The sequence below is a fragment of the Varroa destructor genome, unplaced genomic scaffold (assembly GCF_002443255.2).
Source record: "Varroa destructor unplaced genomic scaffold, Vdes_3.0 BEIS01000002.1, whole genome shotgun sequence".
NCBI classification, from domain to species: Eukaryota; Metazoa; Arthropoda; class Arachnida; order Mesostigmata; family Varroidae; genus Varroa; species Varroa destructor.
In genome coordinates, this window is record NW_019211455.1 from 7230209 (window position 1) to 7249156 (window position 18948).

Below are 18948 nucleotides of genomic sequence, written 5' to 3' on the forward strand. Positions count from 1 at the left end.
GAGACGCTTGCTTCCCTCTGCTCGAACAGCTTACAACAGTGACCAACTGTTACATCACAGAATCGGACTAGCTACATTAATCGTAGCTGAGCCAAAAACTTTCGTTTCTTGTTCAGTAGTTTGATACAATGTGTTGTCCACTATAGCTACGTACAGTTCCTAGTTCGTCGACTACGGCTTGAGTGCTATTAGAAAAATACTATGAAGAAACTCTGCGTTAAGTAGCCGGCATGAGCGGGAAAAAACAAACCACTCATGTTGTACGACAATAGTCGACCTAGCACTGCAAGTGTGAAATGGCAAAATTTACCATTGGCAGTTCTTTTCTACCGACCATACTTCCCATACATTTTTCAAACCTTCAACAATTTTTTTTAATATCAATATGGAGTCGAAGTTGCTTTTCGTAGAAGTCTCATATATTATACTTTACAGCAGCGGAACAAATGCTACTTTTCAAATGGCAGGAAGTGGTAGCTTGTGACAAAAAGTCTGAAACGGTTCACTATGCCAAATAAGACGAGACTGATAATTCCCAAAAAGACACGAACGGAGAGCAGGGAACACCTAGAAAAAAGCAATTTGTTTATGGTAATGTAATAATTCTTGTAGTGCCTGCGTCAATAACATTAGCGACCACTCACCAGTGTCAAGGTTACTTAGAAAACATGCTGGTAGAACTGTTAAATCGTAGAGTTAAGGTAAGTTTAGCACACATTCTAACTTTCTGGTAAACGAAGACGATCCAGAATGCTAATTGTGAATCTGACTTTATCGATTGTCGGTAGTAGTAGTAGTAGTAGTGATAAGAAAATCTACCTATATATACGTATATGCTACGCAGCCCTTAATGATATATGAATAACTTACATGAGGTCCTTAAAGTCCACACGGGCAATGCACGTACAAACCTAATGAATAAACTTGAGGCAAACTATGATAAGATGCAACAGCAAAAAAACACAAGTTATATGCTCAAAATATTTATTAAACACAGCATAACGTTTTACATTATCTTGTAATTATTCACTGTCGTCTGAAGTGTATTGTTAATTCAACCAGAATAGTTTTTGCTATTACGTTATGTAGCATACTATTTCGATAGTGTATTAATTATTATACATACTGTTATTCATCAATATAATAGTATCGATCGAGATAAAAGCGATGTGTCTAGCACGTGTTCAATTAGTGGTGTGTCTGCTTAGCATCCGATCTCCATCCTTGCTCATTGCGGCTAGAGTTCGACTCTTGAAAATATCTCATAGCATGTTGTAACCTGTGTAGCGTCATCCATCGTGTTTCGATCCTCTTGTCCGCGCGCTATGCCTCCCCCCACCACGTGCACTCAGCCTCCTAAAAGAGTACTTTTTCACAGAGTACGACTTTTAGGTTGTGATCGGACGTCGATGTCATCGCAGGCCAATTTGTTTTGGCTTTCAATGGTGGTTGTCTCTTGTTATGCACCATTTCCGAAAATTCTGTTACGCTATGTATTAGACAAGGCGTACATCATCTGTGTTTATGACAACGTCTGCAACTGCAGACGAATTATGCTGTTTGTCATCAGAGATCGTGAACATCTTGAGAGACAAGCGTACCCGGGACAGCTTCGAAAACTGTAAATGATGTCTTTATATGTATACCTTTTCTAAAAGCATATGATCCCAGTGATTCTGTCATTGAGTAAGTGGTCTGCTGACGTGAGCAACGTACCTGCCGTTTCTTTTTCAGCTTACCATTTGTTACCGTGTGTTAGATATTATCTTCCTGCCTATGCAACGCATCGGCTACCAACAAGACACGGCCTGTTGAACGCGTTTATACATATGAAGTTTGATTGAACATTAAGTAAGAGACAATTAAATAGTCCTTAAGCTATACTTGATCAGATTTATTCGAGTCGCTTTTGGACTTTACTCAATCTTCAAGAGTAACATTTCTAAACAGATATGACATAGATTCCTTATGATGAATCCTGCGAATGGCCTCTGATAGAAGAATAGATATATCGACTGTCTTGATCTTGTGGCATTGCATTTTCTGAACCTCGTGGGGTACAGTATTCGTCACCACAACCTAAAAATAAGGTTTCTAAAATTATATGTGATACGTATGTGTAAAGTTTCGCTTTGCTATGATAACTCAAGCTGCAAACTTAAATGTCCTATGCATTTTATCGTTTCTAGTTAGCGTATCAAACTATCTATCGTTGGTGTCGAATCGGAATGACAGGATACTTCATTTGACCTTCAACTGATTCTATGACTGCTTCTGATTATGGCATATTTGTCAATGACAGCTTGAAAATTGTACCTATTCGGTGAACCAACTTGCCGACCTTCCCTGATACATCATTAATACTGGGCTACATTTCAACTAGATACATTGATCCAATATTGATTAATGCGCGTAAATACAATCGTGTAAAGAGATCAACAATAAAACTAACATAGAATCTGTTTTTAACAGTTGAGCAAGATATGATTTAAGAAACAACATCGATTACATACCTCGTCTATTGGAGAGGCTTCAAGCAGTTGGGGAGCATCTGATGAAAGAATTCCGTGAGTGGCAAGAACATAAATTTTGTACGCTCCGCGTTCATTCAAAACCTCGGCGGCGGCTACGAATGATGCCACGTCATCGATCATATCATCCACCTATCAGATATTACCTCACATATTACATCTAGATTTAGCCATGCTTCGGTACTAACAGAAATTACATTTCAAGCAAACATCTCCTAGAATTAGGCTTTGCAGAGACACGCCGGGGAAAACATAAATATGGTAATACTAGTTATGTCTTCCGATCACTCACCATAATGGCAATTTTTCCACCGACGTCACCAACAACGTTAATAGGCGGCTTTTCCTTAGCAGCGACCAGAGGAAGTGTGTTTATAGCGGCTGTAGTGCGAGCTGTCGTGTGACTTGGCTGTGGCGGCGGGGAGTTTCGCCCGTCAACCATTTCACTCTCACTTTCCTATATGACATCGTTAAATTTGCATGAGCTCGATTTAAATTTGTGTATACTTCTTATACGCTTCTGCCTTACTTTTGTTACTGAATGCTGAAAAACATCGAAAAACCCGTAAATATTTCCAGACACCCAGGGCACTTTTTCAACATTCGAATGCATCATTTACATTTTGGACGCAAGTGTCTGTGTTTTCTAAATTTCGTAAAATGGTGTACAATACGCTCATTGACATTTCTTAGAAATTAGGCACATCTGACTAATCAATACATGTACCCTCATGGAGCTTCGGGCTCATAAATTGGTACAATAGTTATTCCAGCTATATTTGCCAAGCATTGGTTGAGATACTATTTTTAAATAAGCCTATGGGTGATTTTATGGTGGAAGAAACTGCGGTGCAGTATTAAGTCAGCTATATATTGCTAGAGGTTCCACAAAGGCGTTTGTAGACCGCTGGATAACCTAACCGTGATTCAGATCTCGCTTACCTTGTGCTCACCATGAATAACGGCAATGCCGAGCCGAAGCCTTTCGGCGTATGAGGTAGCCTTGTTTGCGGAGGCGGGATTTCTAGCAACGATCACCGCGTTGCGGTAATCTGGAATCTATAGAAGGTGAAACAGAAATTATTTTTACTATAAAACTTCTCAGAAACGAGTTGGAAGATAAACTCGTCTCTGAGATTTTCTTCAGTTCATTAAAAATAGATGGTTTTCGCTTTTAACGTCCATTGGCATGGTACACTACTTAACCTGGTGGCGCTGTGTAAGTCATACACCAGGTACGACTATATCGAAACTTTCCAGGTATGGGTTCGCCATACAACGCTCTCCGTCGCCGACTAAAATTTGGCACACCCTTTCACAACAGGAGTTGCATTCTTGCAGTTATAGTTCCTCAACGAAGCACGTGCCACCCTCACATGAAGCACAAATAGACAAGGAGGGTAAAGAATATTCGTTCATTTTGCGAATTCATAGATGGGAGCACATTCAGCATTAACTTTCTTGAGCATAAGGGAGCAAATGAGAAATTTCATTTACATTAATTACATCTCTTTTCCAGGAATTAACGATGAAATCGATTCCTCGAAGTTACCTTTATAATATTCAGTACTTATAAAGCTAATGCGATAAGCAATTTGTTCGTCTGGGAAGTTACCCATTAAACATTATATATATATATATATATATTATATAAAAGACTGTCTCGCTGACAAGAGTAATCGGTAAGCCGTCCTTCACGACCTATAGCATAGTAAATCGCATTTAATAAAAATCTGTAGAGTATATTCATAAGCTTAATGGTCAGTTATGTAACGTTCTGGTCAGTTTCAATTCTAGTCAATTCTTCAGTAAAAATTTGTCAGAGTAGAATGAAATATACAACTTCTCTCTCTAACCAGAAGACAGCAGAGTCATATAACTATGCATATAGTTAATTAGTTCAAGTTAAACTCTATGACGCTTTTTAGAACGTAAGGAATCTCTTGCTATCCTAGAATAAGTAAATAGAAGTTCTATTCTGCACGCAAGTGAATTAATAATCGATATGTTCCTAAATTTTCTGTCTTGTATGGTAACAGTATAGCTATACTTTAAATCCTGTTCGCTTGCAGTCACTGTGTGACTCGTACTTTCATACATTATAAATCAGTGCAGTAACTTTGGCGGCTGAAAACAATTTTCCTTTCCCATAATCTGTCGGCTACAACGTGTGTAGTTTCTTGCGACCCGCAACGACTCATCGAAACTTTATTAGAGCATGAGATTCAATTGTTGGTGAACCGATGACTACTTTGTGTATAACCTTCAAATGATGCTTGAAGCTGTTTTACTACCCCAAAAGCTTATGGTAAGAAATGAGTAAAAACCTAGTCATAATGAATAAAAAATTCTGTTTAATCTAGGTAGACAGCCTAATCAAAATCTTTTTAATATACTAGTGTACTCCTGTCGCTGAAATAAGAAATTTCAGCTTTTTTTATATACAGATTTATTTTAGTTTATAGATTACAAGGCAGCGGATACTTATATCTACACAGACCGCCAAAAAGCCCGGCTCCGACACTGACGTTGTACTTCAAGAGTTTCTCCGTATATTATACAAAAGCTGCAGACCAGCCACCCAAGCAGTTCTGCTTGGGAACAGAGTACTTGTGCAAGTTGGACAGACAATACCGGAAGACCTTGCCTATAAGATTTGACTGAGTATTTCGACTCAGACAGCGAAGAAATACGCAGCCCAGATCAACAAGTTTCCCCTCACTGTTCCCCGTCGGCAAAAGAAAAGCACCAGATCTGCAGTTGTCATAAGGTCGGCACGCCGCTTCATTGTAAGTATGCAGATTTAACAAGGCAAGCAGACACAAAACGACACATGTTAGCGGAAGAATATGCGTCAAACAATTGCACAGTATTACAGCTTTTCCTAAAATAGCTCCTAATTACTGTCTATAGTAGATTACTATTATTTCCTACATATTATTGCAGAGTGTCATTTTTGCGATGAAATTTAAACTGGACGAATATTGAGAATTTGAATCCTCAGGTCAAACTCCTCTATTGTGAGCCTTTCGAATCACTTCATCTATTCAACCACACATCAGATTTGAACTATTTTTAATGTAAATTAAAAAAAAAAAGCAAATCTCTCTCCTAAGGCGATATTGGGCACGCATCTCGCAATTTTCCCCAGCAAGTTTTTTTCAAAACTATAATAATAGTAATAATTAAAGAGCTGTCAATAAGAGTATGCATTAATAATTTTAATTTAGATGATAAAATGGAAATTGACATACGCAGTCGGTGATGTATTGAAGAAGAAAGGGGCTTGCACGGAGGTTATCTACTGGAATGTCAAAAAAACCCTGGATCTCCTTCTGGTGCAAGTCCATCGTAATTACATGACTAAGACCCGCCTGCAATACAGAATAGAACAATTTCATCAATCTGATATCTTAATTAACATATTACACACAAACAATAAGAAAGCGACTAAAAAGCGGGAAATGAAAATAGGGTTTGTGAAATGAAAAAAAAAAAAAGAAACATTGCGCTTGTAAGTAAACACTTCAAACTACTACATTTTCAAAACCATGGAGCTGTCCTTCAACTAAAACATTAAACACAGCTTAGTAACATCAGCTGTGAGATCCATTTTATAAGATCTAATTGAGCTACCGCTGCGTACGTTATTCAATTGCAAACAAATAAAAAAAAGACTATGGCTATGTGCAAGCTTTTTCAGTATTCTGTAACCGGTTCCAGCCTACATTTTTGAACACCAAGATGCACTATAACAGGCATACAATGTCTGTTAGATACTTTTCTTTGTATTTTGAATTTACTGTAATAATGCAGTATCTTTTCTATAAAACAGAGCTTGAACAGCAGTATATTATATAACAGATAAATAATTAGAACAGTAACAGTAAAAAATCCGTATGTACTCCTGCAGCTGAAAGCGAGAAAGAGCGTTTCGGTTGAAATTTGTATAGCAGAATTTTGAATGAAATTTGTACAGAATAAGGTTTTAGTACAACTGGTAGCAGTAACTCGAAAAGCTCTTTTGGACTCGCTTAGATATGGACTGCATGTTTTACTCGCGTAACGAATTTCCCAATCGTTCGGCGAGGAAAACCACTACATTGGAGTAATTGCCAGGCACCCTTACGGTATTGTGATGTCTTGTGATTGGAATACAACAATTCTGCTTCATAAGAGGCATCTTAATTTTGGCTTAGTTGCTTATGAGCCTATATATGATATGCGTATACGGATAGTCATGTAAGTATAGCGAAATACAATAAAAGGTATTTGTAGCATAACGTTTATTTATTTGTGCGTCTTTTTCTTTAAATTAGAATCATTAAAACTTATATTAGGTTTGTTAAAGTCTAAAATTATTATAAAACCTATACTATATGCATTCAGGGATATATATTGTTATTTAATTAAAGAATGCCTTTTATACCTTGACTATCATCTGCGCAAGAAGTTTGGATACAATGCATCCGCGTTTGCGCATTTTGCTTTGTTTCGAATACGGTAGATATGGAATAACACCGACGATGTTACGGGCAGCAGACGTCCGACAACAATAAGCCATAATGAGTAGCTCCATGATCGAGTTGTTAACATCCCTGCGGGCCGCGCAGCACGGTCGAAAACAAGCGCCGCAACAATAAATTGAAGGAAAATTAATAATTTATTACTAAACAAATAAACAACAATCATTTTCAGCAATTCAATTTTAGCAGAGTGTAGAAAACTAGGATTCGTTAAGAATTTTATTTTTTAACCTAATCTACTTTCAGAAGTTCGCTTTGTCTGGATGATCTAAATAATTGTAATGAGCTAACAAGCGCTGCAGTCTATTTGGTGCTATATGGTATAGCTAATTTTCACCTTCATGAAAGCTTAGCCAGTAAACGTCGTTCATTTTCTCCCTCTAAAAGGACTTCCTCTTTCTACAAACTACAAGACTGTCATAAATATTGCTGCCTCTCTTACTTGCGTGATTCAGTATGTTGTGTACATTTTTCTTGTTATTTCCAAAAGGCTCCTGTGTATCGCGATGTCTTAGGCATAAATTGGTTGTTAGTTTATAGCCGACAACAGAACTCTTGTCCCAAATTTTAATTTGGAGACATTTTACACTCGACGGCCATTGTACTCCATTGTTAGAAAAAAACTTAGTTTTCCTTACGCAAAAAAATTTTCGATGCCACGAGTTCATACAAACTAAAAAAATATAATTGATACTGCGCCATAGAAAACAGCTCAAACTCCTTCTGAACTAGAAAAACAAAATAGGAATAAGGTAATGGTGACTTATGATTTATTGAGCTAAGAGCAAGGCAAGGATCTGCGGACAGCCATTTAGTAAAATAAATACGACGTAGATCTCTTGTACTGAGCAAGATATCCAGCACCAAAACCAGCATTTAGCCATTCTTTGGACATGCCAATCTTTCTACTAGAAAAGGCATCCAGATATGGATCTTTCCCTAGGAATTGTTTCAAAAACCGCTTTAAACAAAGACAAATATTTCAAGTAAATTTTTCACATTAATTAAAATCGTCATTTTCGGCAGTCATGTTTACCTAATATGACTACCATCCATTAGGATGATAGCTTCAGTTCGGAACCTAAATCTATAACTGGCAATTTTCAGAACATTTTTCTTTGTTATTTGCAAATAACTTTGTAGTAACCGTGCTTCAAGGAACATTGGTAAGCGTATACTCGTTAGGGTGTAGCTCAAACGCACTACATACGAAAAAAAAACCAGTGGTTCAAAATTCCGAAAGTCCTAAAAATGCGGAATGTTCAAAATATGTAAAAAGGAGAAAAATAGCTAACCGTTGAAATATATCATTTACCGATTGATATTCTCCTTTCCGTTAACTGATCGATTTCATGCATCAATTATGTGTATTACCATGGCTTTTTGAGACATTTTTTGCTTATATTTCGAAATTTCGTAACTGTTCTTCGCAATAGTGCGTTTGATGTTTAGCTGTAAAGAAGACTGGCGTTTTTCTGGTACTGACAATAGTGAGTGACTGCATTCCCGATATGACAATCTTACGGAGAACGATGCTATCTGTTCCCTAGGACATACTATCATAAAGAATCACGGCCTACAACATTTTCCCTGTACTGAAATCTGCATATTAAACATACTGAGCTCAAATAACAAGTCAAAAAGCAAGCTCATAAATCAATACTTACTTGTATGAAATTGAACAAAATATAAATCAAAAATAAATATTTAGTATTTATTTAGAAGAATCACAGTAAATGCTCACGAACGGATTTCACAGACATGGAAAATCTATTTCTACAAGTTACTTAACATTTTTAATCCCTTTACCCCGAGTGAACATCAACATTACAGAAACGGTAAAATAACTTAACCTTTTGCAGTAATACTAGGTATACAAGGATAGTATCACAATCAACCGGATTGTATTACAAGTACTGAGAGCAGTGTTTTAAGATCAAATGTGTCAACAGCTTCGTAGGTAGGCGAGTATCTGTTATTATATACAAAAGCTTCCTTCCTAATAACATCGCATAATCCAACATAAAGCATTACCACGAAATGAATGCATCAGCATACAGAATAAGCTGTTTATTAATCCTGCTACTCTGGTGACGCCACAGCAAACCCCTGCCGTACGAATAACTTTATATAGCATAATCTATATGGATAAACATTCAGACAGCACCAAGTTCTGCCAAGAGTTGTGTCTTTTTTCCAGCAAAACGCGTTAAGTATTCCGGAGCGAACCAAACAGTTACGCCGAGACCATACCCGATTTCTCCCAATTGCGAAATCTCTATGCAAATGAGGCCCAACGCCTCATAGGTCTATAGTCGCCCCACTAAGCAAACAGTCGTGACTAGCGTGGCTCTATAGTATACTAGTAAAGTGCGGAGAAATAGTACTTGGTATGTTTGTGACCGCGCCAGACGCATTAACCCCAGCCCTTGTACTAGACTCGTTGCATTGTTCTCACGCGATAAACAGAAAAAGTAAAGTTCTCGTTCGGGAAAGGTGAAACCAAAGCAAGGTAGTGCGTCGCTTCTAACCACATTTTCAGCAAAAGCAGTAAAGAATAAAGTCTCTGTCATTCTCTCCGAACTCAAATAGCAAGTTTCATGCATTGCACAACAGTGACCCGCGTTACCAAGTATCATCTGCTGTCGTTCTTCCTGTGGCAGTAATCGCAGCAAAATAATATCGTAACAAGTTGTTAGACTTCGTTCGTTAGACATGAAGCTACCTCTACGAGCAAACATTCCAAATCACCTTATTTTAGAGAAAACCTTTATGTAGACCCCTGCAGTAAGCTTGGCGTGTTCGTTCAGTGCAATCGCACTAACTACCTACTAGGCGATCATTTGAGGGTTGGCACCGTTAAGCAGCTCGCTGGAGTGGTGTTAAGTAAACAAGAAGGACGCAATATAGAGCTACAAAAAAAATATTTTGGTTTACGAAAAAATACGACATTAGTTCTGTAAAACGGAGTACGCTCATCGGTTCATAACTGATCCACCTTGGCTTAACTTCACGCAAAAATAGACTGAAGAAAATAATAAGATTAATAAACAAAAGGAAACAAGCTGAGAGACTGCTACGTTACATAATTTATAGAGCTAAACCAGACAAAGAAAAAATCAATATATCAAAAGGAAGAGAAGCATTGAAACTCAATTTGTTTAAAGATTCTCATCTTGCTATTATAACAAGATGTATTTCGGCACGTCTTGATGGGATAAAGACGTTCTACGTTCGCCTTTAAACCGACCAAAGGCAAACGTAGAATATGGAAAAGCCTACTTGCCGCCTTCAGATAGATACTAAATTAGTGAACTACTCATTTGAATCACAGGTAGAAAACGCCCACAAAGATGTCTTCGCTGAACAGAGTTCTGACAAAAGGGATTGCTCGAACATTACAAGTGCAAGATCTCAACATCTCAGAAGATCGCTTCCATTTGAACTTCATAGGTATTTCCATGTTTATTGTGTTATCATCAGTTCCAGTTTAAAATATTTTTTGAAATTCAAGAAAATAAGTCTTCTAAGTTTTCACTCATTACTCTGTATATAACAGACAATTAGGCGTTCGCCTGATTTTTTTCAATTTCCTCCAGTATAGAAGTATTGCATAACTCTAGACAGAGTACGGCAGCGATAATCACGTAGTTGAACCGTATCGCTCGAACCGAGGATTACGATATGCGTGTGTGAATGTGACGTTTAAGAAGATAGAAATTCTCAGCTCTGTGTGTACGTCTCAGAACTCACTGGCGTTGTAAATTGGTTATACGTGATCGATACCAAAAAAGATCTGAACGCACTAACCTAGTGCATACTGTACGAAAATAGCATTATGATATATAGTTGAAACGAAACGAGCATTATGCATGCAGTCGGCCATTACTTCTTGCAAACCATCACATTCAAGTTTGGACGAAACGTAATGTTTAAGGCTATATATCAGTATTGAAGGTACAGTATGTATGTCTGTTTATCACAAATCATTAATCGCTTTAACTTGACCATACCACATGCAAAGAATTCGAGGCGATGACGGGATGAAAAAGAAAAACATTTAAGTTGGCAGTTTGGTGTCGTTGGAGTTGTTGTCTTTAAATAATTACCTCTCTGAACGATTTTAGGTACATTATACTCACTTAGATCCAGTCTGGATGATGTAGACATCTCGATTGCGAACAGATTCTGCGCAGTCGACAAGTGTCTCTAAATGAGAAATACGTAGAAGAAAAGGTAACATATAATTATATTTGATATAAAATGGAATGTAAATGGGCAAGTTTTGACTATTTCTAACGATTTGATCTCTACAAACGCTTTGCTGGGAAAGTCATTACCCGCAGGATTAAAATTCTTACGTATGCTGCATGTAAATAGCTAAATCAACTAGAAAGGAGTACGTAGTAGAAACGAAAAACCGAACCGAAAGAATAATTCGTATGTGACAGCATGAAGGCGTAGGCCAGAGTGTTTCATATGCTCAGTACGCTAGGTAGTTCAGGTATGTATATATTCATCGAAGATATTTGAAAATTGTTCTATTATTGTGCAGAGATGACTCTCCCCATATTACTACTTACCGGACAACAATAAAGCGCTATTCCTACTAATCTTATTAGATTATGTAGTTTGAAAAAATTTTAATGATTTGGGGTATTATATACGTTATTACCTTTAATTCTGCCTGATTTGTTTCATTCTCTTAGTTATACGGAAAAAAATGAGGGGGTGCACACTGGCATCAAGAACTAACAGACATTACATTTACTGAAGAGTTTATAAAGTAAAGGCAAAAGTTACTTTATTTAAGAGATTGCTGTTGACCTACTCTGGAGTTTAGAAGTTCAAAATAAAAGTATACGTCGACCCTCTTATGGCCTTGGTACGTAACTGTGACACACACATCCGACTCCATGACGACTAAGTTCTCGATGTTTTTTGATTATGAACTTGAACACTACTGAGTGCAGGTTAGATGGACATTTTGCGCGCAGAAATGGCAGAAAGAACGCGCATCGATCGTCACATTCGTTCATCTTAGTCAGCGTGAGACGACTTGTTACGAGCGGCTGAGCTAATTAAAGCTCAAAAGGTTTCATCGTAATGAAAAGGGGCAAACTGTCAAACAACCACGGCTTTGAGAGCAGTTGACTTACTTAAATTGCTAGTAAAAAATTTATTATTGTATAAAGACTTAGACATTCAGTAACTAGTAATGTCGAGCCATTACATTTCAAGTATTAACATGCTTAAAGTCAATCTAATGTTCACTGTTGTACATATGAATTTTATGGAAGTTCATAGTTGAAGTTATACAATAGGTGAACAAATTGAAATTAAAATTGTGTGAAACAACAAGAATTGTATTGTTAACAATTTGTTGTAAGATTTACCTCTATGACCGGTGAGTAATACGCTTAGTACAACCGATGTCTTTCACATCTAATAATAATTCTGCGTGAATTATTATTGCCAACTGCTAATACGTGCCCCACTTAGTTTGATTAACCTGTGAAATACATTTATGACAGTAGCTTCATAAACTTAGTTCATAGGCATTTATATGGCAAGTTCTCTGTAAACAACATGTACCCCACTGTTGAAATCTGTTATGGGCGCCGACCCTATGAAACATTTGTTTCATAACTTCATCATGCTTCATAGCTTCATCAACATGATTCAACATAGCTTCATAAACTTGATTTATAGGCATTTATACACCAAATTCCTTGCAGACGACCTAGAGCCCAGTGTTCAGAGGAGGGGATGAGCTTCCCAGCCCTTACTTCAGATTATATCAATTACCATTTAATCACCATACTACTACGATCTTTACGAAAAAATGGCTTACAACAACAATAAAAAGTTGAAGCGAATCCAAAATGAATGTTCATTTTGGATTCGCTTCAAGTATGTGTCAATGTCTGTTAACTATTATGGGTATTGGTCGATTCTCTGAAAGTATTAGAAACCCCGTTTCTGTAATATATCATCGTCTTATAAAACTATGAATGATTTGTATAATGTAGAAAATCGATGGGCAGAAGTAGAAAATAGAAGCGAAAAGGATATGAGGGTACCGTTTTGATAGCTAAGCTGTATGCGTTCTTTTACAACATGTTTATAACATTTCTTAGGTCTTCAAAGTCGCCTTTATCCGTTATTCTTTGTACTAGAAGAAAACAAATTAATCCTTTCCGGAATAACACTGGAATCTTATAATGAAGAAGAAAGCCAATTCACCTTAGAGATTTGTGCAAAGAGTAGCTTTTGCCTGATATTTTTGCACTAAATGAATGTCACCGATGCTATAAACTTCCTTGATTCTTTGCACTTGACGGTACACGTTGCCTCTATGCGGCTTTCGAAGAATCAGAATGTTTGGACGAGTCTAGGTAAACTGATCTCATGTCGGTCACAGTTACTACTAAGGTTTTTGCAAGCTTAAAGATGTATTAAAAATTATTCTTGAAAGGCTTAGTTTAAAATTAAAAAAATTTGGATAGAATATCAATTACACATCACAACACGTCCGGGAGAGACATCTCTGTGGGCACATACAACAATTTTGTTGAAGCGTTTATTTTTATTTAGATGCAGCTTATACATAAAAAACATTTCCTTTGCCCCAATTTAGATTGATCACTACGGGTATATTATCACTGCAAGCAGTAAGCACTTTACCCACCAGGAGAAATATATCTAATAGTAGAATCATTCGCAAGCTCCGCAGACGTGGCACAGTGCCCAACGAAATTTTGCACCATTCTAGTTTTCAACCACATAACACCTAATTTATATTTATCTTTTCACTCACTGATGATCTATGCATCAACACAGGTAACCATTTCATCTTATTGCTATTACAGTTCAGACTGATTACCTATTGGATCAAATCGCATCGACCACGACGTTCGCTTCTCAAAGGAGTTCAGAAACCCCTATGCATATAAAGGTCTATCCGTCCTTTCCTCTGCCTTAACTATGTTAAGTCGTCAATTATGGATACGTTGTTCACAAAGCGAGCGCCCACAATTCCGGGCCCCTTCTCGGCGGGCTGGTAGTGGAACAAAAATCTGAGAAATCCGTTTTGCTTCGCACGCAGAGAAATTCACTCACATCGCAGACGGAACCAACTGAGGAAGCAAAAATAGAAACGGCCTCAAGATTCGCAGGTTTTTTACATTTTTCTTGCGTTTCCTGAATTTTTAGTTTGTGAGGTACAGACCACCCGCTACTTCACATATGCAAATTACTAGACTAGATAGAAAAGAATAGTAATCTCGAAATTCGCACAAAAAAGCAGAGCCCTGTCAAATCTTAAAGATGCTGGGCTATATTAATATAGTACTCATGAATACATTATGGCGGTAGTACCACTTAAAAGAGACATACTGAATACAGTAGGCGTGAAATGAACGGCCCACATGTACGAGAGATGGGGGTACTGAATTTTCTTCGAATAAGACCCCAGCAAAAACAACAACTTTATTATGTTTTCAGTTCACTGAGCAAAAATAACGTTGAGAAAATTCAATGAAACTTGCAACATTACATACTCTCTTGCTCCCCTGACAGAAATAGGTGTATAATCATGAAGGTATAGTGTAGGCACCAATAAAAGATATTTGATTCCTAAGCTGTTCATATTGTACGCTCTGATTTTGTGACTGTCAAGGAAAAGCGACCACAGGTGGTGCATAAACTACGACTTCATGGTATGTTATTAACCATCGTCTAGCTTAGTGAGCTTTTCTCGCTCTCTTTACCAGGGTCGTTCATGCCGGACGTCACCCCAACTAAATAGGCTGTGGTATCTAATTCAGTCAATACCCCTTGCTAATCCTGCCGTCATTTATGGTAACTCCTAGCATTTGCTGTATTTAATTATGCTTGATGCATGCTTCAATAGTGAGTTTAACTGAGTAATCGATACGTAAAACAGTAGCGAAAATGTTACAATAAATAATTACATATTAACTGTGGTTTCCACCACAGATTATGTTGAATATTGACTTTGGCAGAAAATTCTTCAGTCATCAGATCAGCGAGGAATCAGTCACAACACTTCGCGCGCACACAGCAGACAGCCAAAGTCTTTCTATAACACTGAACTCGACTGATGTAACAACTGGGTAACGGACTGCAGTGAGTTCGACAGCCGTATTCAATCGGGAGTAGCAAGCAGTTCCATCTATAATGCGGTTAATTTTATTATATATATATATATATATATATATATATATATATATATATATACTTGTAATTATATTTTTCTGATATTAGATCGTCAGACTTTACCAAGAGAATACACACTCGCTAGAGCAGTTCCTAAATCAGAGGTATGATTCTGCGAAACAGGATAATATGATTCCAAGGTGAAAACACACATACTCGGGGCCATAAAGTACAATATTAATTAAATAAGAAGGGCTGAATGACTATGTATTGATGTGCAAAAATAATAAAAATCATAAAACGTCCAGAAAGAACAGTAGCAAACAAAACAATTTACCTCTATTTTTGGCGTGAACTACCGAACAGCTGCCAATACGTGTCCCCAACCGCCTGAAAATCCAAAGAAGCTATTCTTAGAAAAATACAGTGCCACAAGCCAAAGTAATCATGGATATTTACATATTACTATTAATTCACATGTAACATGATATATTTTTTATCAGCTGTTCAAACTTTAGATTCTGTTTTTAAGAAATATTTAGTTCCTCTAATTAAATTTTCGAGCGATTCGCAACATATTCCTTAACTTTTATGTGTGGCGGTCACTTCCTGACTTTTAAAGTCACAAGAATACATCTTAGCTATAGGTAAACGTTTGATAAACTAACTGGTAATTCAAACGTATCAATCAGAACAGCAAGAAACAGTACACGGCGATTAACTCAACGTCAGTAAAAATGCGCCTAAAGCATTTGAAATCTACAGTTTGAATTTGCTATAAATTTGGTAGCCCAATAATATGTAAATGGAAGTTGCACCGTTATTTTTCTAAACGAAAAAACTTTAAGACATACAAACTTCTATACTCAGGAGGTTTTCCGGATTTAATTCCGAAACTTAGGATCGTTTTAACTTGGACCAATTCTGATTATTCGAACTAATTAAACAAAGGTTATCCCTTAATACGTCGGAAGCAATAGCTACGCTTGTCTATAGTAAATATTTTGAGATCATATTCTGAAACAACGCCCCCTAGTCTAGTTTCTTCATAAAAACGTGGTTCTCAAACTGGGTTTTTCACTCACAATTTTTACATCTGCGCGTAACTTAGGTTCACCAATTACGGGTGACAGATCTGGTGGAATTTCCAGAGTGAGAGGTTTTGGAATTTCATGTTCACTTTTTTGGGAAATCCACGTTAAGAACCAGCTACAATACGAGTTGTATTGCAAAAGGCAGAGTAAAGGCACTAGTATTCCTAATTTGCTTTTTTTTAGGATAGTCACTGCTGAAAGCGGTTTTCGGAGCGACTCTATTGCAACGGCAATCCTCATGCATAAATAAATGCACTCAGTCAACATGCAAGTATTAGCATATTTTCTTTTGAGAAAGCTTTGCTCAATAACGATGCAACGCAACCTTAAATATTAAAATTGCTTTACGAGTGAGATATGGCCCGCATGAAACCAAAACATTCTTCTATTACAGCTCGTGTTAGTTGAAGACACTTCAAAATATCCGACTGGTCGAATTTCTGTTTTGGTAGACGAAAATTGCATACTAAAAAAGATCAATGAAATTAATCCAGATTCTGAATTCAAAATATCGAAAATCATGCAATAGGAGTGTAGTGTTGCATTTCTCTTAGGGATAACGAAAAAAATGTTAGTGATATATGTAAAGATGTACGGAAAACTATTTTTACAATTAAGATAAGCTATATTTATGCTGATAAACATTGTTTTATCTGCTCTCATCTGCTTGTAAATCACGAGCTACAAGTATCATTGAAAAAGCAATGGACATTGTTTTAAACTAGCTCTGTTTGTGCAGTTTGAATATATGCGAGGTTTTGGCATCTACTAAAATTATAGATAATATTAAAGCTTCTGCAATCAAATATTGTTCCTATTAAAAACCTTCGTTCCCTCGATAAACATAGGTTTACGATCTCTATCATTCTTTCTAGTAAATTATAATTAATTCTTTATGAAATTAATTATTGTTATGTAAATGAAGAGGAATGTAAATCAGATAATGTTGTACCCCCTCGACAAGCAGAACATTCACTGTAGGATGCGTTTGAATTTACTGCATGTGCACACCACATAAAAACTCGTCTGTAATTACCCTTTGATTCTCTTCCACATTGTGAGCTACCTCTTGCATGTTTGTTGATTCAGTGGGTTCAACTATTAATCGACAAACGAAAGCTAAGGTAGATCAAACAAGTGGTTAGACTAGATACATTGCATGGACCGTCTAGAGACGTAAATAAACGCAAGGAACGCCTATCGCCATCATTGACTGCTCACGTGCTAAAAACAATAACGTAACGATCCAACACGTCTGTTTGTTCCGCTATCTGCGATGTCGTAACTGTAGAACCGATGCTTGTACACTAATGTTATCGTTGACGTCGGAACAACCAAGCTAAAAATTCGCCTATGTTAGTACGTATCACTTTAACTACAATAACTAAATGGCGATAGAGGAACTCGAACCAGATGTTACCTATAGGAGAAATCGTCAACATAGGTCCAATGGAATTTTCCATATTTAAAGCTGTATATCTGCCAGTGCAATGTGCTTAAAATACGCTTTTCAAAACCTTAAACGCTTACAGTTGTACACAACTTACGTTGCAATTTTCTCAGCTAGATCAGGATGGGAATTTCCTGCTAAGATGACAATATCTGATGGACTCGGCAGTTTAGCCATATTACTCCGAATTCGTGCCTGACGCAAGACGAATGGGGATGAGCTCATTATAGCACCGCGCAGCGATTCAACCAGAGCAGCGTCACACCAACACTAGTTCGAACAACACGGATCGACAAAGGATCGTGGTCCATAAAATCACGTTGAACAGTAATGCCGTACCACTTTTAAAGGACAAGTCTTTTTTTCTAACACACTCTACGTCATATAAAATCTCTCGCGAAGTCACCGGGAAGATCCTCAGCAGGCGACCACAGGCTGGGAGAGGGAAATACTAGATTTATTTTGATCGGAGACTGGGAACCCTGTCTAAATGTAGCAGCTCCGGTCGGTGTATACTGTTCCGCGCGAAATTTGAAGTCTGCGATTCTGATGTTTAATTCGCTATAAAGCATCGGAACACGCGTGAATGTCATGATGGAATTGTTGCGTGGCACTTGAATGGCGAATGACTACGTATCAAATATAGCAAACCTCGACGTTTCTAAGGGTCTGCAACTGAACGATTTGGTTTATATAGCGGTAATTATTCTTTCCCTAAGCAGGGAAACCGTTGTCTTAGCGTTCGTATTGCAATATAAACCATTAATTCCTTAGGTAAACGAAGTTGGATCGGAGTGTATTCATATTGCAGTGTTACTATTGAGAAATCTAAAGAAAAAAACCGAGTAATTTTAAAAAAAATGATCAATAGTTTTCTAATAAAACTGATCTGTTTTATATACGCGAGTATGAATATCGTTACGCCACTCAACATCTGCTCCACTAGACATACGCCATTTTAGATATTAATAAATAACGTATGAAAAGCCACTTATGAAACATTTTCAGTACTCGATAAACAACACCAAACGAGAAGTTATACAGTATATGAAAACTTTACGATGACAGAAAAAAAACAATGAGCACTTTTTTTTTATTACGAAATTGTTTTTGCGTGAGTAGTTCAATTAGCATAAACTCGACAGTCGCTAAACGTTTCGTCCTAG

The 18948-nt window shown here is 37.1% G+C and overlaps 1 protein-coding gene across 3 annotated transcripts; it reads right to left on the reverse strand.

The window, feature by feature from the left end:
- Positions 1–967: 967 nt before the first annotated feature.
- Positions 968–18265, reverse strand: LOC111244470 (phosphoribosyl pyrophosphate synthase-associated protein 2). Of its 3 annotated transcripts, none has more exons than XM_022791645.2 (9): positions 17880–18265; positions 15576–15628; positions 11200–11266; positions 6961–7129; positions 5786–5905; positions 3474–3590; positions 2824–2988; positions 2514–2663; positions 968–2079 (listed from the first exon to the last, which is right to left on the reverse strand). In XM_022791645.2, exons 1-9 carry the CDS (start codon positions 18005–18007, stop codon positions 1921–1923), a joined length of 1128 nt encoding a protein of 375 aa, XP_022647380.1. In that variant the 5' UTR covers positions 18008–18265; the 3' UTR covers positions 968–1920. The 3 variants fall into 3 exon arrangements, with proteins under 3 accessions (XP_022647380.1, XP_086836882.1, XP_022647381.1); XM_086980756.1 differs by lacking the exon at positions 17880–18265 and adding an exon at positions 17369–17403; XM_022791646.2 differs by lacking the exons at positions 15576–15628; positions 17880–18265 and adding an exon at positions 13944–14027.
- Between the last annotated feature and the right edge of the window lie 683 nt (positions 18266–18948).

Bases quoted from the DNA above. Each gene is read 5' to 3' on its own strand.
- LOC111244470 (XM_022791645.2), bottom strand. From the start codon at position 18,007: ATGAGCTCATCCCCATTCGTCTTGCGTCAGGCACGAATTCGGAGTAAT. The intron at 15,629-17,879 runs GTAAGTTGTGTA...TTGGATTTTCAG, and splicing joins CTAGCTGAGAAAATTGCAAC to GCGGTTGGGGACACGTATTG. The intron at 2,664-2,823 runs GTGAGTGATCGG...AATATCTGATAG, and splicing joins GTGGAAAAATTGCCATTATG to GTGGATGATATGATCGATGA.